Genomic DNA, 16244 nt, shown 5'->3' with positions numbered 1-16244 from the left:
CATGTTCTCACTCATAGGTGGGAACTGAACAATGAGATCACTTGGACTCAGGAAGGGGAACATCACACACCGGGGCCTATCATGGGGAGGGGGGAGGGGGGAGGGATTGCATTGGGAGTTATACCTGATGTAAATGACGAGTTGATGGGTGCAGCAGACCAACATGGCACAAGTATACATATGTAACAAACCTGCACGTTATGCACATGTACCCTACAACTTAAAGTATAATAATAATAAATAAATTAAAAAAAAAAAAAGAGTCATCTATTTCTAAACCCAACCCATCTGAATATGATATATGAACTGGAGAATAGTCAAGGCATAGTCCAATAAATTCCAGACCCCATGATTTGAACGTTTGGTGACCAGAAGTAGAATTGGACTACCACTCAGAGAGAAATCTATTTTTAAGGACGTGGTCCAGTATTGAATGTTAGTGACAGTTTCCCAGCATTCCATCTGGGATAGCTTCTTTAATTCATAGCATCCTGTGCAAGACATAGACATAATATTTTTATAATTATGTATTTCTGGCTTTCCTACTGGATTAGGAGCATCTCGAGATGAGAGACATTTTTTCTGCCTCTGTTCTCAGCAACTAATATTGTGCCTGGGATAGAGCAGATCCTTAATAAATGTTGATTGAACAAGTCTCAATGACTTAGAATCTGTGACAGATATGTCAGTAGACTGTGCTGAGGCTGATCTTTGCATTATTTGCAGATTGTGAGGAGAATGATTACCCAATTTGCAAGTGGCTTTAATATATTTTAAAGCATTTGTTTACATATTAACAATTTAAATGTGAGCACTACTCATCTTATTTCATGCTTGCATACTAATATGGAGCCTGATACATAGTCATGGGTGCTCAATAAATATTTACTGAATGAATGTTGTGCTTATTTATTCATTAAAACAGGCCCCTTAGGAGCCTCTGCCAGGCAATGATTTTGTTTGCCAGATTTCTTTTGAAGGAAGAGAATAATTTATTGAGAAACAACTATGTGCTAGTCACAATGAAGGATGCTTTACATTATGCAATCTCAATTTTAATTAACTGAAATAAAATGGGATTTCTTTTAATGTAGTAAAACATTTAGTACTTCAGACTAGCCTCCCTTGCAGTCCCTGTGAGTAGAGCAGTTTTACTGAGGCACTGTCTACTTTTGGAAAAAACTGATGCCTTCCAGCCTCTCTGGAGCAATAGAGATTGGCCTATGGAAAGAGGTAATGTATCGTTTTGGTTGAGTATCTGGTCATTAGGGCCTGGGGAGGAAGGTTACCTGGTTTCCAACTTGAGCTTTGTCAGTGAGTTAGACATGCAGAAACTTTTCTGGGTGGTAGTATGATCAATCTATTTTTTTTCCTAGCCCAATTGGTATCTTATCCTTCATTAGCCAGTTTTCTATTTGGGAAGGTAGTTATTTGTGTCATAAATAGGGAGTCAATTGGAGATGCTGGCTCCTGCCCCCTGAGGTTTTGTTGATGAAAACTCCTTTTGATTCACTCTGAGGGAGTTTTATATTTCACTCATCATTATGTTTCACCTGACAATACAAATCTTGTAACTGCTATGAAGGTTGAATTTAATTAACTGCTCTTCAAAATTGTACAGTGCTACCTCCATAAAACTACACTTAGGGCATTTGTTAAAGAACTGACATAATGACATAAAAATCTGCATGATGGGAGAATGAGTCATATCTCTTTCTTGGAGAGAGACACAAGGGCTACTAACCCCTTTTGATTGAATGCTTCCAACTTGGCAAATTTCAGGCATCAATAACAGAGCCAGCTACACAAAATGATGTATGCTATGAGGCCGTTACAAGTTCTTCCTTGCTGGGTTACACACAGAATTATCTTATCTTTGCCCATCTCTTTGTTGATTTGGATGTCCCAAACATCAGGATCATTAAATAAGTAGAAATAAGAGATTCTTGTACTCTTGAAAGCTCATTTTAATACATGCAGGCACATGTGGCATAAAGCAAAATATTCAGAACAGAGCTCTTGCTTGGAAAACTGCAATGAATGGGTGATGCTACTTCTGGTATAAATAATGAAATCTGTTCAAAGGACATTGCTTGAAGCCTTAAATGATCTCCTACCCAGCAAATACTAAAAACAAGTGACCTATTTGACTGTCTATCTATTGATTCCTTTTATTTTTCTTTAGGCTTTTTCTTTGCAGCATTGGGCAAAAGCTTCTTAAGTAGGCCTAGAAATGTATCATGTTCCTGCATTTCATCCTGTAGAATAGCATGAGTGTTCTTTTTGACAACAGAAATACCATCACACTGGCTAAGTTCCATAGCCTGTCTAGGCTAATCATTTGTCTGATGAGCCAGAAGATGCTGTTCTTTGTAATGTCTATCTTGAAGTTAGGAGCATCTTCTAAAATATCCTAATCTCCCTAAGGAATGTCATATGTTTGAAAGGTTTGAATTTTTTGAAGCTATTTACATATTTAATCCATAACTTTTGAGAGTACTAAGTTTCATTTACTAGCCACAGTATAGAGCATAACCAAAAATTCATTTGCCCTAAATTTATCTCTTTTTTTTCAAGCTTCAAGAAATGACCTCCAATTTTTAGATTTCTAGATTTGGATGATTTATAGAAATGGCTATACTTATCCTCTTAGCATACTCTGAGATTCTACATAATCTGGTCCTATTCCTTTTAGTATGTCTTCTCTCAAGATTTAGGTCTCATCGTTTTAATGTCTTTATAAGTTTCTTCCACCCCAATAACCCATTGTGGTCTTTACCATTTTCAGAGCTCTCTCAATATCAATTCCTTGACTCCAGGGCACAGCAGGATTTGCTAAGCAGTCTCCAGCACTTCCTCTCCGGGACACATCCACTCGCTGCCTCCTCAGGTAGCGGAAAGCTTCTGCTATGACCAGTATTGCATCGTGTGTCAATGCAGATGTATACTGAAATGGATGCATGAAAAACAAGATATCACGATAAATGATACCCTCAAAATTTGCCTTGTTTCTTATAATTTTCATTCATTTCTACCTATTGTTCTATGCAGTCACCGCCCCCCCCCCCCAATTATTTAAGAGATCTCTCTGGGCAAGCCTGAATTTGATTCATTCTACAATGATACGTCTTACCTCATGTGTGCATGTGTTACGATTATTACAATCAGATGGCTCAAGGCAATCTCTCTCTTGCTCTCAATACTGTTTCTTTTTTATACTGAGTGAGTGACTACCAAAAGGCTGGGTCCTTTATAGAGGAAGAAATATGTGTGAAGTTAAAGGATGGCATGTATAGACTGGAGAGGAAACAGCATATCCTAAAGCAAGACTGGGTTACTGCTGTTTGTAATAGAAAATTGAGATCCGGTGTTTACTTAGGGGAAAATGGAAATTGCTAAGTTAGACAACTTGAAATTAATTTGGAGGAGAACATTAATCACTTCTGTCTGGCCCATGTTTCTGGCAAGCCAGGACTTCTGGCCAGCAATAAATCAGTTTTTGTTTTCTGGGGGGTAGCAAAAACCAAAGCTGTTTTTCAATTGTAGAAAATTTCAATTATTATTGAGTTTTAAATCTGATAATGTTGACAATTCATAGGCAATACTTCATGATGCCACCTCCTGCAGGCAAGAACACTTTCTATTCCTTGGATATAGTGATATGCTCTACTAGGGATGAGGTCAGTCACTTAATACAAGGGATTTGATTATCCGCAATTTGAAATGGTGGATGCTTTTTCATTAAATGAATTAACATAACAAACTATGGTTAGAATAAGCTGGCCCCTGTTTTGCAGGAGTGACAAATACTGGTAGAATATAGAATGTTGTTGACTTTTTAAAAATGTAGCAAAATGTCCCAGGGGGAGTTCTCTCTCTTTAGTACAGTATGTCCAAATACAATTGGGAGTGAGTAGATTATTGCCTCTACAACTATCAATTAGCTTTTCTGACTTTTCTCACGTTACTTCTCTTTTAGAAGCAAATCATCAAGTGTGACTGTAACAGGGGGAATATGTTCTTTCATGAAGAAAAATCTTTGTGTCTGTACATCTTTGCAATACATGAAGCCAACATGGTGATGATTTTCTTTTCAGTTGACTGCATAAATTGTCAGCGTATCTTAATGTAGTCCTTTCCAAACCATGCCAAAAGAGCTATTTAGTTTTTGCTTTATTCAGTTTCTACTTATCAATGTGTGAGAATACCCCCCCCAGCCCTAAAAGAAAATGTTTATAGACTAAATTATCAGGATTTTTAATCTGTAGACAATTTTATCTCCTAATCAAAAATATTGTACATCAATTTTTAAAGTGGGCTTTTGGTTTGATTGATATTGTGCAAGGTTCTATAATGACAAATACTAAGCAAAAGTAATGTGAAAGTTGTAACATCTATTTAAATATTCAATTTTTAAAAAGTTCTTTAAAGGTTTTTACTTATAAGTATGAACATTTCTTCTCAGTGGGTTCTAGAACTTTACATTATATACACCAAGTATTATCAATGAAGAGTCCAGAGCTGAGATTGGCTTCCTTCTCTTTTGTATGGCTCTACAACTTCAGCACAGGCATAAACTACTCTTCAGTACCCTTTTCATACTTCCTACCCTCACTCATTTTCTCATGCCTAACACAGTGTCTGGCACATTGTAGGTGCCAGACTACAAACCCACTAAAATATTGAATAAATGAATTTCTCTCTTCTACCTATTACCTGGTAAATCTAAAGATCATAAAGCAGTGTGGGTAGGCAGTTTTATGAAAAATCTAAATTTGAATAAGCTCACCTAAATGTAATGCAATGTGCATTTTAACCATGACTTTATGCTTTTGATATTTTTATCTTGATTTCTATGAAAATGGGCAACTTAGGTAATCTAATTATTTTCAGAAATACTTTAGCAAGCAGGAAAACATTTCCATTCAATATACATATAGGTAACATACACTCTATTGTAGCCTAATTCACTTGGGATTATTTTCCAGTAAATATCAGTTTAATACATTAAAAAAATTTTGATTACAAAGGATTCATCATAGGGATTGTGACCATATTTACTGAAGCAAATTAGGACACTTGATCAGACCCTAAAACAGAATGTTTTAAAACAAGACTATCTTGGAAAAATCTGGCAGGCATAATCACTACAACCACAGGATACCACTTAACTAGTAAGTGGCTCAACTGAACGAAAAAAGTATGTTTAACCCATAACTTTTCTAGAACACACCAATTGCATAAAGTAAGGTTTCACTTGAATTATGTTCTGATGTAACCCATTTAAGGTGGAGCTGCATAGATGGTACAGAATGTATCTCTATATCTTTTTTCTGGTCTGTGTTGCCTACTGTTCTCTATTATTATTATTATTATTATTATTATTATTATTTTTTTTTTTGAGATGGAGTCTTGCTCTGTCACCCAGGCTGGAGTGCAGTGGCATGATCTTGGCTCACTGCAACCTCTGCTGCATGGGTTCAAGCCATTCTTCTGCCTCCGCCACCCAAGTGTCTGGGATTACAGGTGCATGCTACAATGCCCACCCTGTTGTCCCCTATTCTATTCTTGCCTGGGAGGAAGGATGTGAGAATGAGTATCTTAAAACAATGAGGAAGATGTTTTCCCCTTTTCCTTTTTTAGGAAAAGGTCTTGACTCTGTTTTGATCCCCCATTTTGTACCACAGCTATGGTACATACTTTCACTATATCAGGAAGGAAGAATTTAAAGTCAGTTTCATATTTGAATCAATACACTGAGGGAATGAGTTACTTAAAAAATATATTTGAAGGGTCCTTTGTGTAACATGAATAACTTTCCCCTAATTTATCTGTTTAATTCCTGGTTTTTAAATAATAGAATTTCTAGCCATAGGGGAATGCATATGAAAAATGTGCATTTTTAACCACGACTTTCTGCTTTTAATATTCTTATCTTGATTTTGTGAAAATGAGCAACCTAAGTAATTTAATTATTTTCTAAGATACTTTAGCAGGCAGGAAAACATTTCCATTCAATATACATATAGGCAATGTACACTCTTTATTAGAGCCTAATTCACTTGGGTGTACTGAGATTCATGGAACTTATTAAAACAAAGCAATCACATAAATAATGTAAAATCTAATTTGCTGTTTCAGACTATCAATCTTCCTTACCTATTCCCACTGCCCCCACCCTTCGCCTGGCTCAGGTTCTTGTAATATTATAAATTGTTATGAGCATATTACAAATAAAATTCATTAAAAATTAAGTTAACTTATTTCCAAGCATTGGATTTTAAAAGATCTCATTCTCAACAGCTTCTTTATTCAGGGGTTTAGTTTTTAAACGCAATAGCATCACCTGCAGTTGTTTTGTGGCATCTTTGAATCACTTCTGAGGAAAATCATTTGATCATAAGATGACTGTTAGTGTATAAAGACCATACGAAGATACATTGAAAAACTGGCCTTAGGTTTTTACACGCCATGGAACATTACCTTTAGTGGTGCATTCTTGGCTTCAGGGAATTCCCTTTCATCCAGCCTCACCCAGCGCTGTATGAACTGCTGAACCATAGGGTTTTCATTGTTGACAATCTGGAAACCTGTAATGTTGGCTCCCCCATGCATGACTCTTTCCAGTAAAATATCAGTAAAACCCTGGAAAGACATTGAAAGGATCATGATTGTGGGAGGTTGTGTATTCTTACTCACCGTATCTGTTAGAGTGCTAAAGATAATGTGATCATTTATTAGCAATCAAGACAGCCTTGAATATGAAATTAATTGTTAGGACACTATGTCCCTGAAACTGCAGGCATAATGGAGAAAATATGCATTCTTTCATTTTAGTTCCTGTGTCTTTATGTAATGTGGCTGCCACATGGACAAACATAGGTGCCAGCTTTAAACAAATATTTTGATTTGTTTTATTTACCTGTATTTTTAGTCTTTCTTCATTGAGTAAAAATACAATGCTTTATGTAATTGGAAAATGTTGAAAAAGTTTGACCCTAGTGGGTGTTATAGCAAACTTTTCTTCAGCCTAACGTGATAAACACAGTGGATTGCTTCAGATTCTAGTGATGAGTACTTTGGAAATTTGTGATTTACAGAAATGCCAATGAGTGAAACTGACAGCTTGGTTGGATATGATGGTACAAATCCCAGAGTATGTCTCACATGTATCCATAAATGAATCACTTTTTTTTTTTTGAGATAGAGTCTCGCTCTGTTGCCCAGGCTGGAGTGCAGAGTCTCGCTGTGTCGCCCAGGCTGGAGTGCAGTGGTGAGATCTCAGCTCACTGCAACCTCTGCACCACCCCCGGGGTTCAAGCGATTCTCATGCCTCAGCCTCCCAAGTAGCTGGGATTACAGGTGCATGCCACCATGCCCACCCAATTTTTGTATTTTTGGTAGAGACGAGGTTTCACCATGTTGTCCAGACTGGTCTCAAACTCCTGACCTCAAGTGATCTGCCCGCCTCGGCCTCCCAAAGTGCTGGGATTACAGGTATGAGCCACTGCACCAGGGCAATAAATGAATCTTAACAACTACTACATAGCATCCACCATTTTCTTCTAATTTGCTCTGGCTACCATCTGGTGCCTCTGCCACCTAAGCCTTGTGCAGGAGTATCTCCATGTGAGCTCTGCCAGCTCCATTGGGCATTATTATCTTCTGGGACAAGTAGCAGCCCAGGAATTGCTGCTACTTTTGCTGGATAACTATATCCTGCTAATTACTATTAATGTGTTAGGGTTTTCAATGAACTGAAGCCATCATTTGTATTCATAAACAGATGGGTAGAATTCTTCCTCCCTTCTTTACAACCCTCCAAAATTTTAATATAAAAATGATCAAACATACAGAAAAATTGAAAGAATTATACAGTGAATACCCACATAGTCACAGTCAGATTCTACAATTATTTTTTCTACTCATCTATGAGACTATTTCATTTTGGGGTTCATTTCAAAGTAAGTTGGAGACATTAGTATACTTCACCCTAAAAGATTTCAGCACGCAGGTCATTAACTAAAATTCAGTGTTTGTTTACAGTTCTTTTTCTTTCTTCATTTTTTGAAGGTAAAATTTACATCAATGAAATGTACTTGATGAGTTTTGATAAATGCATACACCTTTATTACCCAAGTCCGTATCAATTCTTTAATGTTTCCTCTCTTTTTTTTTTATAGTCTAAAAAAGGTTTTATTGAAGTGTAATAGTTGTATAGAGAAGTGCACATATCTTTATGTGTATAGCTTGGTGACTTTATTCACAAAGTAAACATAAACAATATATATAGAGTCAGCACCTCCATCCATGTTTCTCTTAATTTTACATTTGTTTACTATGGGTAACAAGACAGTCTTAGAAAACATTTTAGTGAAACAGCTTTTTCAGTTATTACTTACAGCCCCTTCCTCTTCCTTTCATAAGTGGGATATGAGTCAATGGAGGCTGGACAAAGAGTCAAATAGTTTACATCACTGAGAATCACTCCTTCATTCTGATAACCATAAAGCATTTTAAAATTTAACATTAATTCATCATGATGAGTTTTCTCCTAAAGGCTTTCTTCATGAGAGAAAATAAGACACAGTGTTTCTCCCATTTTATTCCCCCTATAATAAATTCAGCAGAGAGCCTCACTTGTGTAGAAAGTCTAGCAGAGGCTACCACTGGGGCTTAAGCCTAACTGTTACCCAAGTCTCCATTCTCACTCCTTAAACTTAAATTCAAATAAAATGCTGAGGATAAAACTCTAATGAAAGGGCCTTCAAGATGGCTGAATAGAGGCATCCAGAACTCACCTCCTGTACAAAGAAGAAATAAAATAGTGAGTAGATAATCACACTTTGAGTATATTTCCTAAGAGAGAATGCTGGAATTCAATAGAGAAGTGACAGGAAACATCTGACTTAAGGAATGAGAAAGAAGTAAGGCAGCCTGCTTGGCTGGGATCATCTGGAAGCCTGGAGAGGTGCCCCAGTGTGGGTAAAGGATAAGTGAGAGACCCCTAGCAGTCCATATTCCCAATGTGGACTCCTGCAATCTTAGCCCTGGGAGAGCCCTCAACCCACATGGGCTTTGAAGGAGTTGCCTAGAGATTGTAAAATGGCATTTCTCTAGAGAGGCAGCTTGGGTGGGTCCTACATACCCCAGAGTCCCAAGCAGCCACAGTAGGGTGCCATTTTGAGAGCCCAGACCCCACCAGACTACATCCTGACCAGGGGCCCAACAGCCCCTACATTTCCACATCCTTGGGACCCCATCAATGGGGTCGAATACCTTGAATGCAGGGCTGGGCCTTGTTGGCTGCTGCTGCCAGAGCGAAACACGAGTCATTGGCAGTGACCCTGTCACTTCCAGTAGCAGTGCTGCTACATATTTAAAAGAGCTCTGAGGAAAGGCTCCCCTGCTTATATCAGGGCCAAAGCACATGCTCCTAAGCTACCTGTTTATGGCTGCTACCACTGAAAGCAACCATGCCTTCTCCAGCAGTAGGGCTGCAGCACAGCCACTTCAGCCCCAACCTGAGCATTCTACTGGGGACCTAGGGATCACCTCAGCCCTGCCTACCACAGCCAGCACCCACATGCACCACCAGATGGCCTGGCTCCACTCCCCTAAATTCAGTGCCTGAGTACACTGTCCAGGGGCCTGGAAATTGCTCTGCCCCATTCACCACCACTGGACCTTAGCACTCCTCCTGGGAACCTGAGGATAGGCTGATTTAGCCTGTCACTACCACTGTGGCTGGGACTCACCTACACGTGCTACCTACAGGCCTCAAGAATGGCTGGCCTAGCCTATTGCAACCACCATCATCACCAGGACAAACCATTTGGGAGTCAGAGGATTGTGTTGCCTCTGCTACAACCATTGCCCATGCCATGCCCAATTCCTAGGGCTCCAAGGACCCACCCATCCATATGGCCCACCACTGCCACTGCTGGCATCTGAGCAAGCTGCCTGGAGGCCCAAGAATCAGTCTAACTGGACCCACGAACACTGGTGCCCATGTACACTTCCCTGAGGCCCATGGACAGGTATGCTTGACCTGTTGCTGCTACCACTGGTGCCCAAGAACTGACCCATCTGATGTCTCCAACTCCAGCAAAACTTCACCACAGCCTCCACCAACAACTGCACCCTATACTACCAAGGAAATCACGGATACTATTGATGCTGTTTACAGCCAGATAAATCATCATGGAGACTATATTACTGCACATACTGAGAATCAAAACCAAAGTGTCTTACCCAACCAACACCATAGATAAATCTTCAGGAAAAAGTCCTCCCCTACAAAAGCAAATTTAATATATTGGAAGAAGTAACTGTTACACCAAATGTGCAGATATCAACGCAAGGACACAAAAAATATGAAAAAGTTAAAAAAATACAATGCCTCCAAAGGAACATAATACTTCTCCAGCAATAGATCCCAATCAAAAAGAAATGTATGAAATCCCAGAAAAAATTCAAAATAATGATACTAAAGAAGTTCAGTGAGATACAAGAGAGCACAGAAATCAGAACAATACAAATGAAAAACAATGCAGAATATGAGTAAGAAATTTACCAAAGAGATACCTAAAATAAAAAGAAAAACATATAGAAATTCTAAAGCTGAATAATTCATTGCATGAAATATAAAATACATTTGAAAGATTCAACACTAGACTAGATCAAGCAGAAGAAAGAATTTTAGAAGTTGAAGACAAGTCATTGAAATAACCCAGTCAGACAAAAATGAAAAAAGATTAAAAAAGGTTAAACAAAGCCTATGACATACAGGACACCGTAAAATGATCCAAAAATGTGAATTTTTAGTGTCCCAGAAAGTGAAGAGAAAATGAAAGTGATAAAAAAAACCTATTTAATAAAATAATAGTTGAAAACTTTCCAGATGTAGCAAAAGATTTAGACATACAAATACAGGAAGCTCAGAGATCCCAAAACCTTTAAAAAGGTCTTCTCCATGGCACACTGTAGTCAAACTGTCAAAAGTCAAAGATAATTCTAAAAATAGCAAGAGAAAAGCATCTAGTCACTTACTCTGATGGGAGTTCCCATTGGACTGACAGTGAATTTCTCAGCAGAAATGTTACAGGCCAGGAGAGAATGGGCTGATATATTCAAAGTTCTAAAACAACAACAACAACAACAACAACAAACTTGGCAACCAAAGATACTATACTGAAGAAAGTTGTCCTTCATAAAGAAGGAGAAATAAAGTCTTTCCCAGACAAGCAAAAGCTGAAAGAATTCATAACTACTAGACTAGCCATATAAAAAATGCTTAAGGGAGTCTTACACCTGGAAGAAAAAGGAGAATATCTACCATAATGAAAGTACATGAAAGTATAAAACCCACTGGTAGAGTAAACACACAAATGAGGAAGAGAAGGGTCTCAAATGTTTCCACTATAGAAAACCATCAAACCACAATGATAAACAGTAAGAGAGGAAGAAAGAAACAAAGTATATGCAAAATAACCAGAAACCAATCAATAAAATGACAGAAATAAACCTTCAAATATCAATAGTAACTTTGAATATAAATAGATTAAACTTTCTACTTAAAAGATATAGACTGGCTGAAGGGATTTGAAAAAATGATCCAGCTATATGCTGCCTACAAGAAACTCACCTCACATGTAAATGTACATATAGGGTCAAAGTAAAGGGATGGAAAAAGACATTCTGTGCAAACAGAAATGTAAAGCAAGCAGGAGTAGCTATATTTGTGTCAGAAAAAACAGACTTAAGTCAAAAACAGTGAAAAGAGACAAAGAAGGTCATTATATAATGATAAAGGGATTAATCCAATACTACTATATAACCATTCTACACATATACGCCTCTGACACCAAAGCACCAAGACAAATATTATTACAACTAAACAGAGAGATAGACTCCAGTACGAAAATTGGTGAGAGCTTCAACACCCTACTCTCAGTATTAGACAGATCATCTAGAAGGAAGATTAACAAAGAAACACTGAATTTAAACTTCACTTGAGACCAAATGTACATAACAGAGATTTATAGAACATTTCATCCAACAGCTGTAGAATACACATTCTTCTCATCAGCACATGGAACATTCTCCAGGATAGATTATACATTAGGATACAAAACAAGTCTCAAAAAATTTTAAAAAATCAAAATCATATCAAATATCTTCTCAGACCACAATGGAATTTAACTAGAAATCAATAACGAGAGGAACTTTGGAAACTATAAAAATACCTGGAAATTAAACAACATGCTCCCGAATGACCACTGGGTCAAAGAAGAAATTAAGAAGGAAATTTAAAAAATTCTTGACACAAAAGAAACTGAAATGCAACATACTAAAAATCGACCATAATGAAAATACATGAAAGTATAAAACCCACTGGTAGAGCAAACACACAAATGAGGAAGAGAAGAGTACAGAAAAAGTAATATTAAGAGGGAATTTTATAGAAATAATGGCCAACATCAAGAAGGATGTCAAGTAAACAATCTAATGATGCACCTCAAAAACTAGAAAAGCAAGAACAAACCAAAGCCCATATTAGTAGAAGGAAAGCAACAATGAAGATCAGAGCAGAACTAAATGAAACAGACTAGAGAAAAACACAAAAGAACAACAAAATAAATTTTTTTCAAAAGATAAACAAAATCAATAAACCACTAGCTAGATGAACCAAAAAAGAGAGAAAACCTAAATAAATAAAATCAGAAACAAGAAAGGAGATATTACAATTGATACCATAGAAATATGAAAAATTGGCCTGGCATGGTGGCTCATGCCTGTAATCCCACACTTTGGGAGACAAAGGCAGGTGGACCATTTGAGGTCAGGAGTTCAAGACCAGCCAGGGCAACATGGTGAAACTCTCTCTCTACTGAAAATACAAAAATTAGCTGGGTGTGGTGGCGGCACACACCTGTAATCCCATCTACTTGGGAGAGCTGAGGCAGGAGAATTGCTAGAACCCAGGGAACAGAGGTTGCAGTGAGCCAAGATCGAACCACTGCACTCCAGCCTGGGTGACAGAGTGAGGCCCTGTCTCAAAAAAGAAAAAAATGAAAGATCACCAGAGACTGTTATGAACAACTAGATGATAACCGACTGGAAAACCTTGAGAAAATGGGTAAATTCCTGGAGGCATGCAACCTACCAAAATTTAATCAGGAAGAAATTGAAAACCTGAACAGACCAATAATGAGTAATGAGATTGAATCAGTAATAAAAAGTCTCTCAACAAATAAAAGTCTAGGACTGAATGTTTCACTGATGAATTCTACCAAATTCACAAAGAGGAACTAATACCAATCCTCCTCAAACTATTCCAAAAATATTAAGGGGAGGGAATTCTCCCTCACTCATCCTATGAGGACAACAATACTGTGACAGCAAAACCAGACAAGGATGCAACAACAACAAAAAACTACAGGCAAATATCCATGATGAACATAGATGCAAAAGTCCTCAACAAAATACTAGCAATCTGAATCCTACAATCTATCCAAAAGATACACCATGATCAAGTGGGATTTATCCCAGGGATGCAAGAATGGCTCAACATATGCAAATCAATAAATGTAATACATCACATCAACAGAATGAATGCCAAATCTGTATGATCATCTCAATAGACACAGAAAAACGATTTGGTAAAAGTCAACATTCCTTCATAATAAAAACTCTCAACAAACTAGGCATAGAAGGATTGTACCTCGACATAATGAAGGCCATACATGACAAACCCACAGCTGAAATCAGACTGAATGGGAAAATGCTGAAAACCTTTCCTCTAAGAAATGGAACAAGACAAGGATGCACACTTTCATCACTCCTATTCAATGTATTACTGGAAGTCGTACCCAGAGCAACCAGGTAGGAAAAAGAAAGGCACCCAAATTGGAAAGGGGGAAGTCAAATTGTCCTTCTTTGCATATGTCATGAGCTTATATCAAGACAAACCTAAAGACTCCACCGAGAAATTCTTAGATCTGACCATTAAATTCAGTAAAATTGCAGGATATAAAATCAATATGCAGAAATCAGTAGTGTTTTTATGCACCAATATTGATCTAGCTGAAAGAGAAATCAAGAAGGCTATCCCATTTACAGTAGCTACTGAAATATCTAGGAATAAACTTAACCAGGGAGGTGAAAGATCTTTACAAGGAAATCTCTGATGAAAGATTTTGAAGAGGACATAAATGGAAAGACACCCCATGCTCATGGATTGAAAGAATTAATATTGTTAAAATGACCACACTACTCAAAACAATCTACGGATTTCATGCAATTCCTGTCAAAATACCAATGTCATATTTCACAGAAATAGAAAAAACAATCCTAAAATTCACATGGAACGAGAAAAGAGTCCAAATAGCCAAAGCAACCCTGAGCAAAAAGGACAAAGCTGGAGGCATCATACTACCTGACTTCAGGATGTGTCACCAGGCTATAGTAATCAAAATGACACAGTATTCATATAAAGGCAGACACATAGATGAATGGGACAGAATAGTGAACCCAGAAATAAAACCACATATTCACAGTCAACTTATTTTCAAAAAAATTTCTAAGGACATACACTGGGGAAAGGGTACCCTCTTCAGTAAATGGTGCTGGGAAAATTAGATATCCATATTCAGAAGGATGAAACTGGACTCCTATTTCTCATCATATACAAAACTGAACTCCAGATGCATTAAAGACCTAAACATAAGACTCGAAACTATAATCCTACTAGAAGAAAACATAGGGAAAGCACTTCAGGACATTAGTGTAGGCAAAGATTTTATCGCTAAGACCTCAAAAGCACAGGCAACAAAAACAAAAATAGACAAGTGAGACTATATTAAACCAAAAAGCTTCTGCACAGTAAAGGAAACAATCAAAAGAGTGAAGAGACAACCTGTTGAATGGGAGAAAATATTTGTAAACTATTCATCCAACAAGGGACTAATATCCAGAATATACAAGGAACTCAAACAACTCAATAAAAAACAAAAACAAAAACATATAATCCCATTAAAAAGTGAGCAAAGAACACGAATAGAAATTTCTTAAAATAAGACATACAAATTGCCAACAGGTGTATGAAAAAATGCTCAACATCACTAATCAAATGGGAAATACAAATTAAAATCACAACAAAATATCTTACCTTGGTTAGAATGGCTACTATTAAAAAGGCAAAAACAAACAAACAAAAACAACAATAACAAGATGCTGGCAAGGATGAAGAGAAAAGGGAACTCATGTACACTGTTGGTGGGAATGTAAATTAGTATAGCCACTATGGAAAACAATGTGAAGATTTATAAAAAATCTAAAAATAGAACTACCATATGATCCAGCAATCCCACTACTGAGTATGTATCCACAGGAAAAGAAATCAGTATGTCTAAGGAATACCTGCACTCCTATGTATATTGCAGCACTATTAGCAATAGCAAAGATATGGAATCAACCTAAGTGTTCATCAATGAACAAGTGGATAAAGAAAATGTATAACCAACGACAGCCAAGCCAAGAACCAAATCAGGAATGCAATCCCATTGACAATTGGCACAGAAAGAATAAAATACCTAGGAATACAGCTAACCAGGGAGGTGAAAGGTCTGTACAATAAGAATTACAAAACACTGCTCAAAGAAATCAGAGATGACACAAACAAATGGAAAAACATCCCATGCTTACAGTTAGGAAGAATCAATATCATTAAAATGGCCATAATGCCCAAAGCAATTTATAGATTTAATGCTATTCCCATCAAACTACAAATGACATTCTTAACAGAACTAGATAAAAATTATTTTAAAATTCCTATGGAACCAAAAATGGAGCCCAAATACCCAAGGCAATCCTAAGCAAAAAGAACGAAGCTGGAGGTATCACACTACTCAACTTCAAACTATACTACAGGGATACAGTAACCAAAATGGCATGATATTGGTACATAGACTAGTGGAACAGAATAGATAACCCAGAAATAAGGTTGCACACCTACAACCATTTGATCTTTGACAAAGCTGACAAAAACAAGGAATAGCGAAAGGATACCCTATTCAATAAGTGGTGCTAGAAGTGGCTAGCCATGTGCAGAAGATTGAAATGAGACCCCTTCCTTTCACCACATACAAAAATCAACTCAAGATGGATTAAGGACTTAAATGTAAACCCCAAAACTTTAAAAACCCTGGAAGACAACCTAGGTAATACCATTCAGGACATAG

The 16244-nt window shown here is 37.3% G+C and overlaps 1 protein-coding gene across 2 annotated transcripts in view; it reads right to left on the bottom strand.

Moving 5' to 3' along the window:
* Positions 1-16244, bottom strand: part of GRIA3 (glutamate ionotropic receptor AMPA type subunit 3) — a 315030-nt gene that overhangs the window by 97795 nt on the left and 200991 nt on the right. For both annotated transcript variants that reach the window (XM_025373321.1, XM_025373320.1), the window contains exons 6-7: positions 6484-6645; positions 2780-2947 (exon numbers count right to left, since the gene is read on the bottom strand). In XM_025373321.1, the coding sequence (XP_025229106.1) occupies positions 2780-2947; positions 6484-6645 (330 nt within the window). The remainder of the gene's footprint in view (positions 1-2779; positions 2948-6483; positions 6646-16244) is intronic.

This window comes from Theropithecus gelada, chromosome X (assembly GCF_003255815.1).
Source record: "Theropithecus gelada isolate Dixy chromosome X, Tgel_1.0, whole genome shotgun sequence".
NCBI lineage: Eukaryota > Metazoa > Chordata > Mammalia > Primates > Cercopithecidae > Theropithecus > Theropithecus gelada.
Note: the sequence above shows the minus strand (reverse complement) of the source record. Positions and strands in the feature narration are given on the sequence as shown.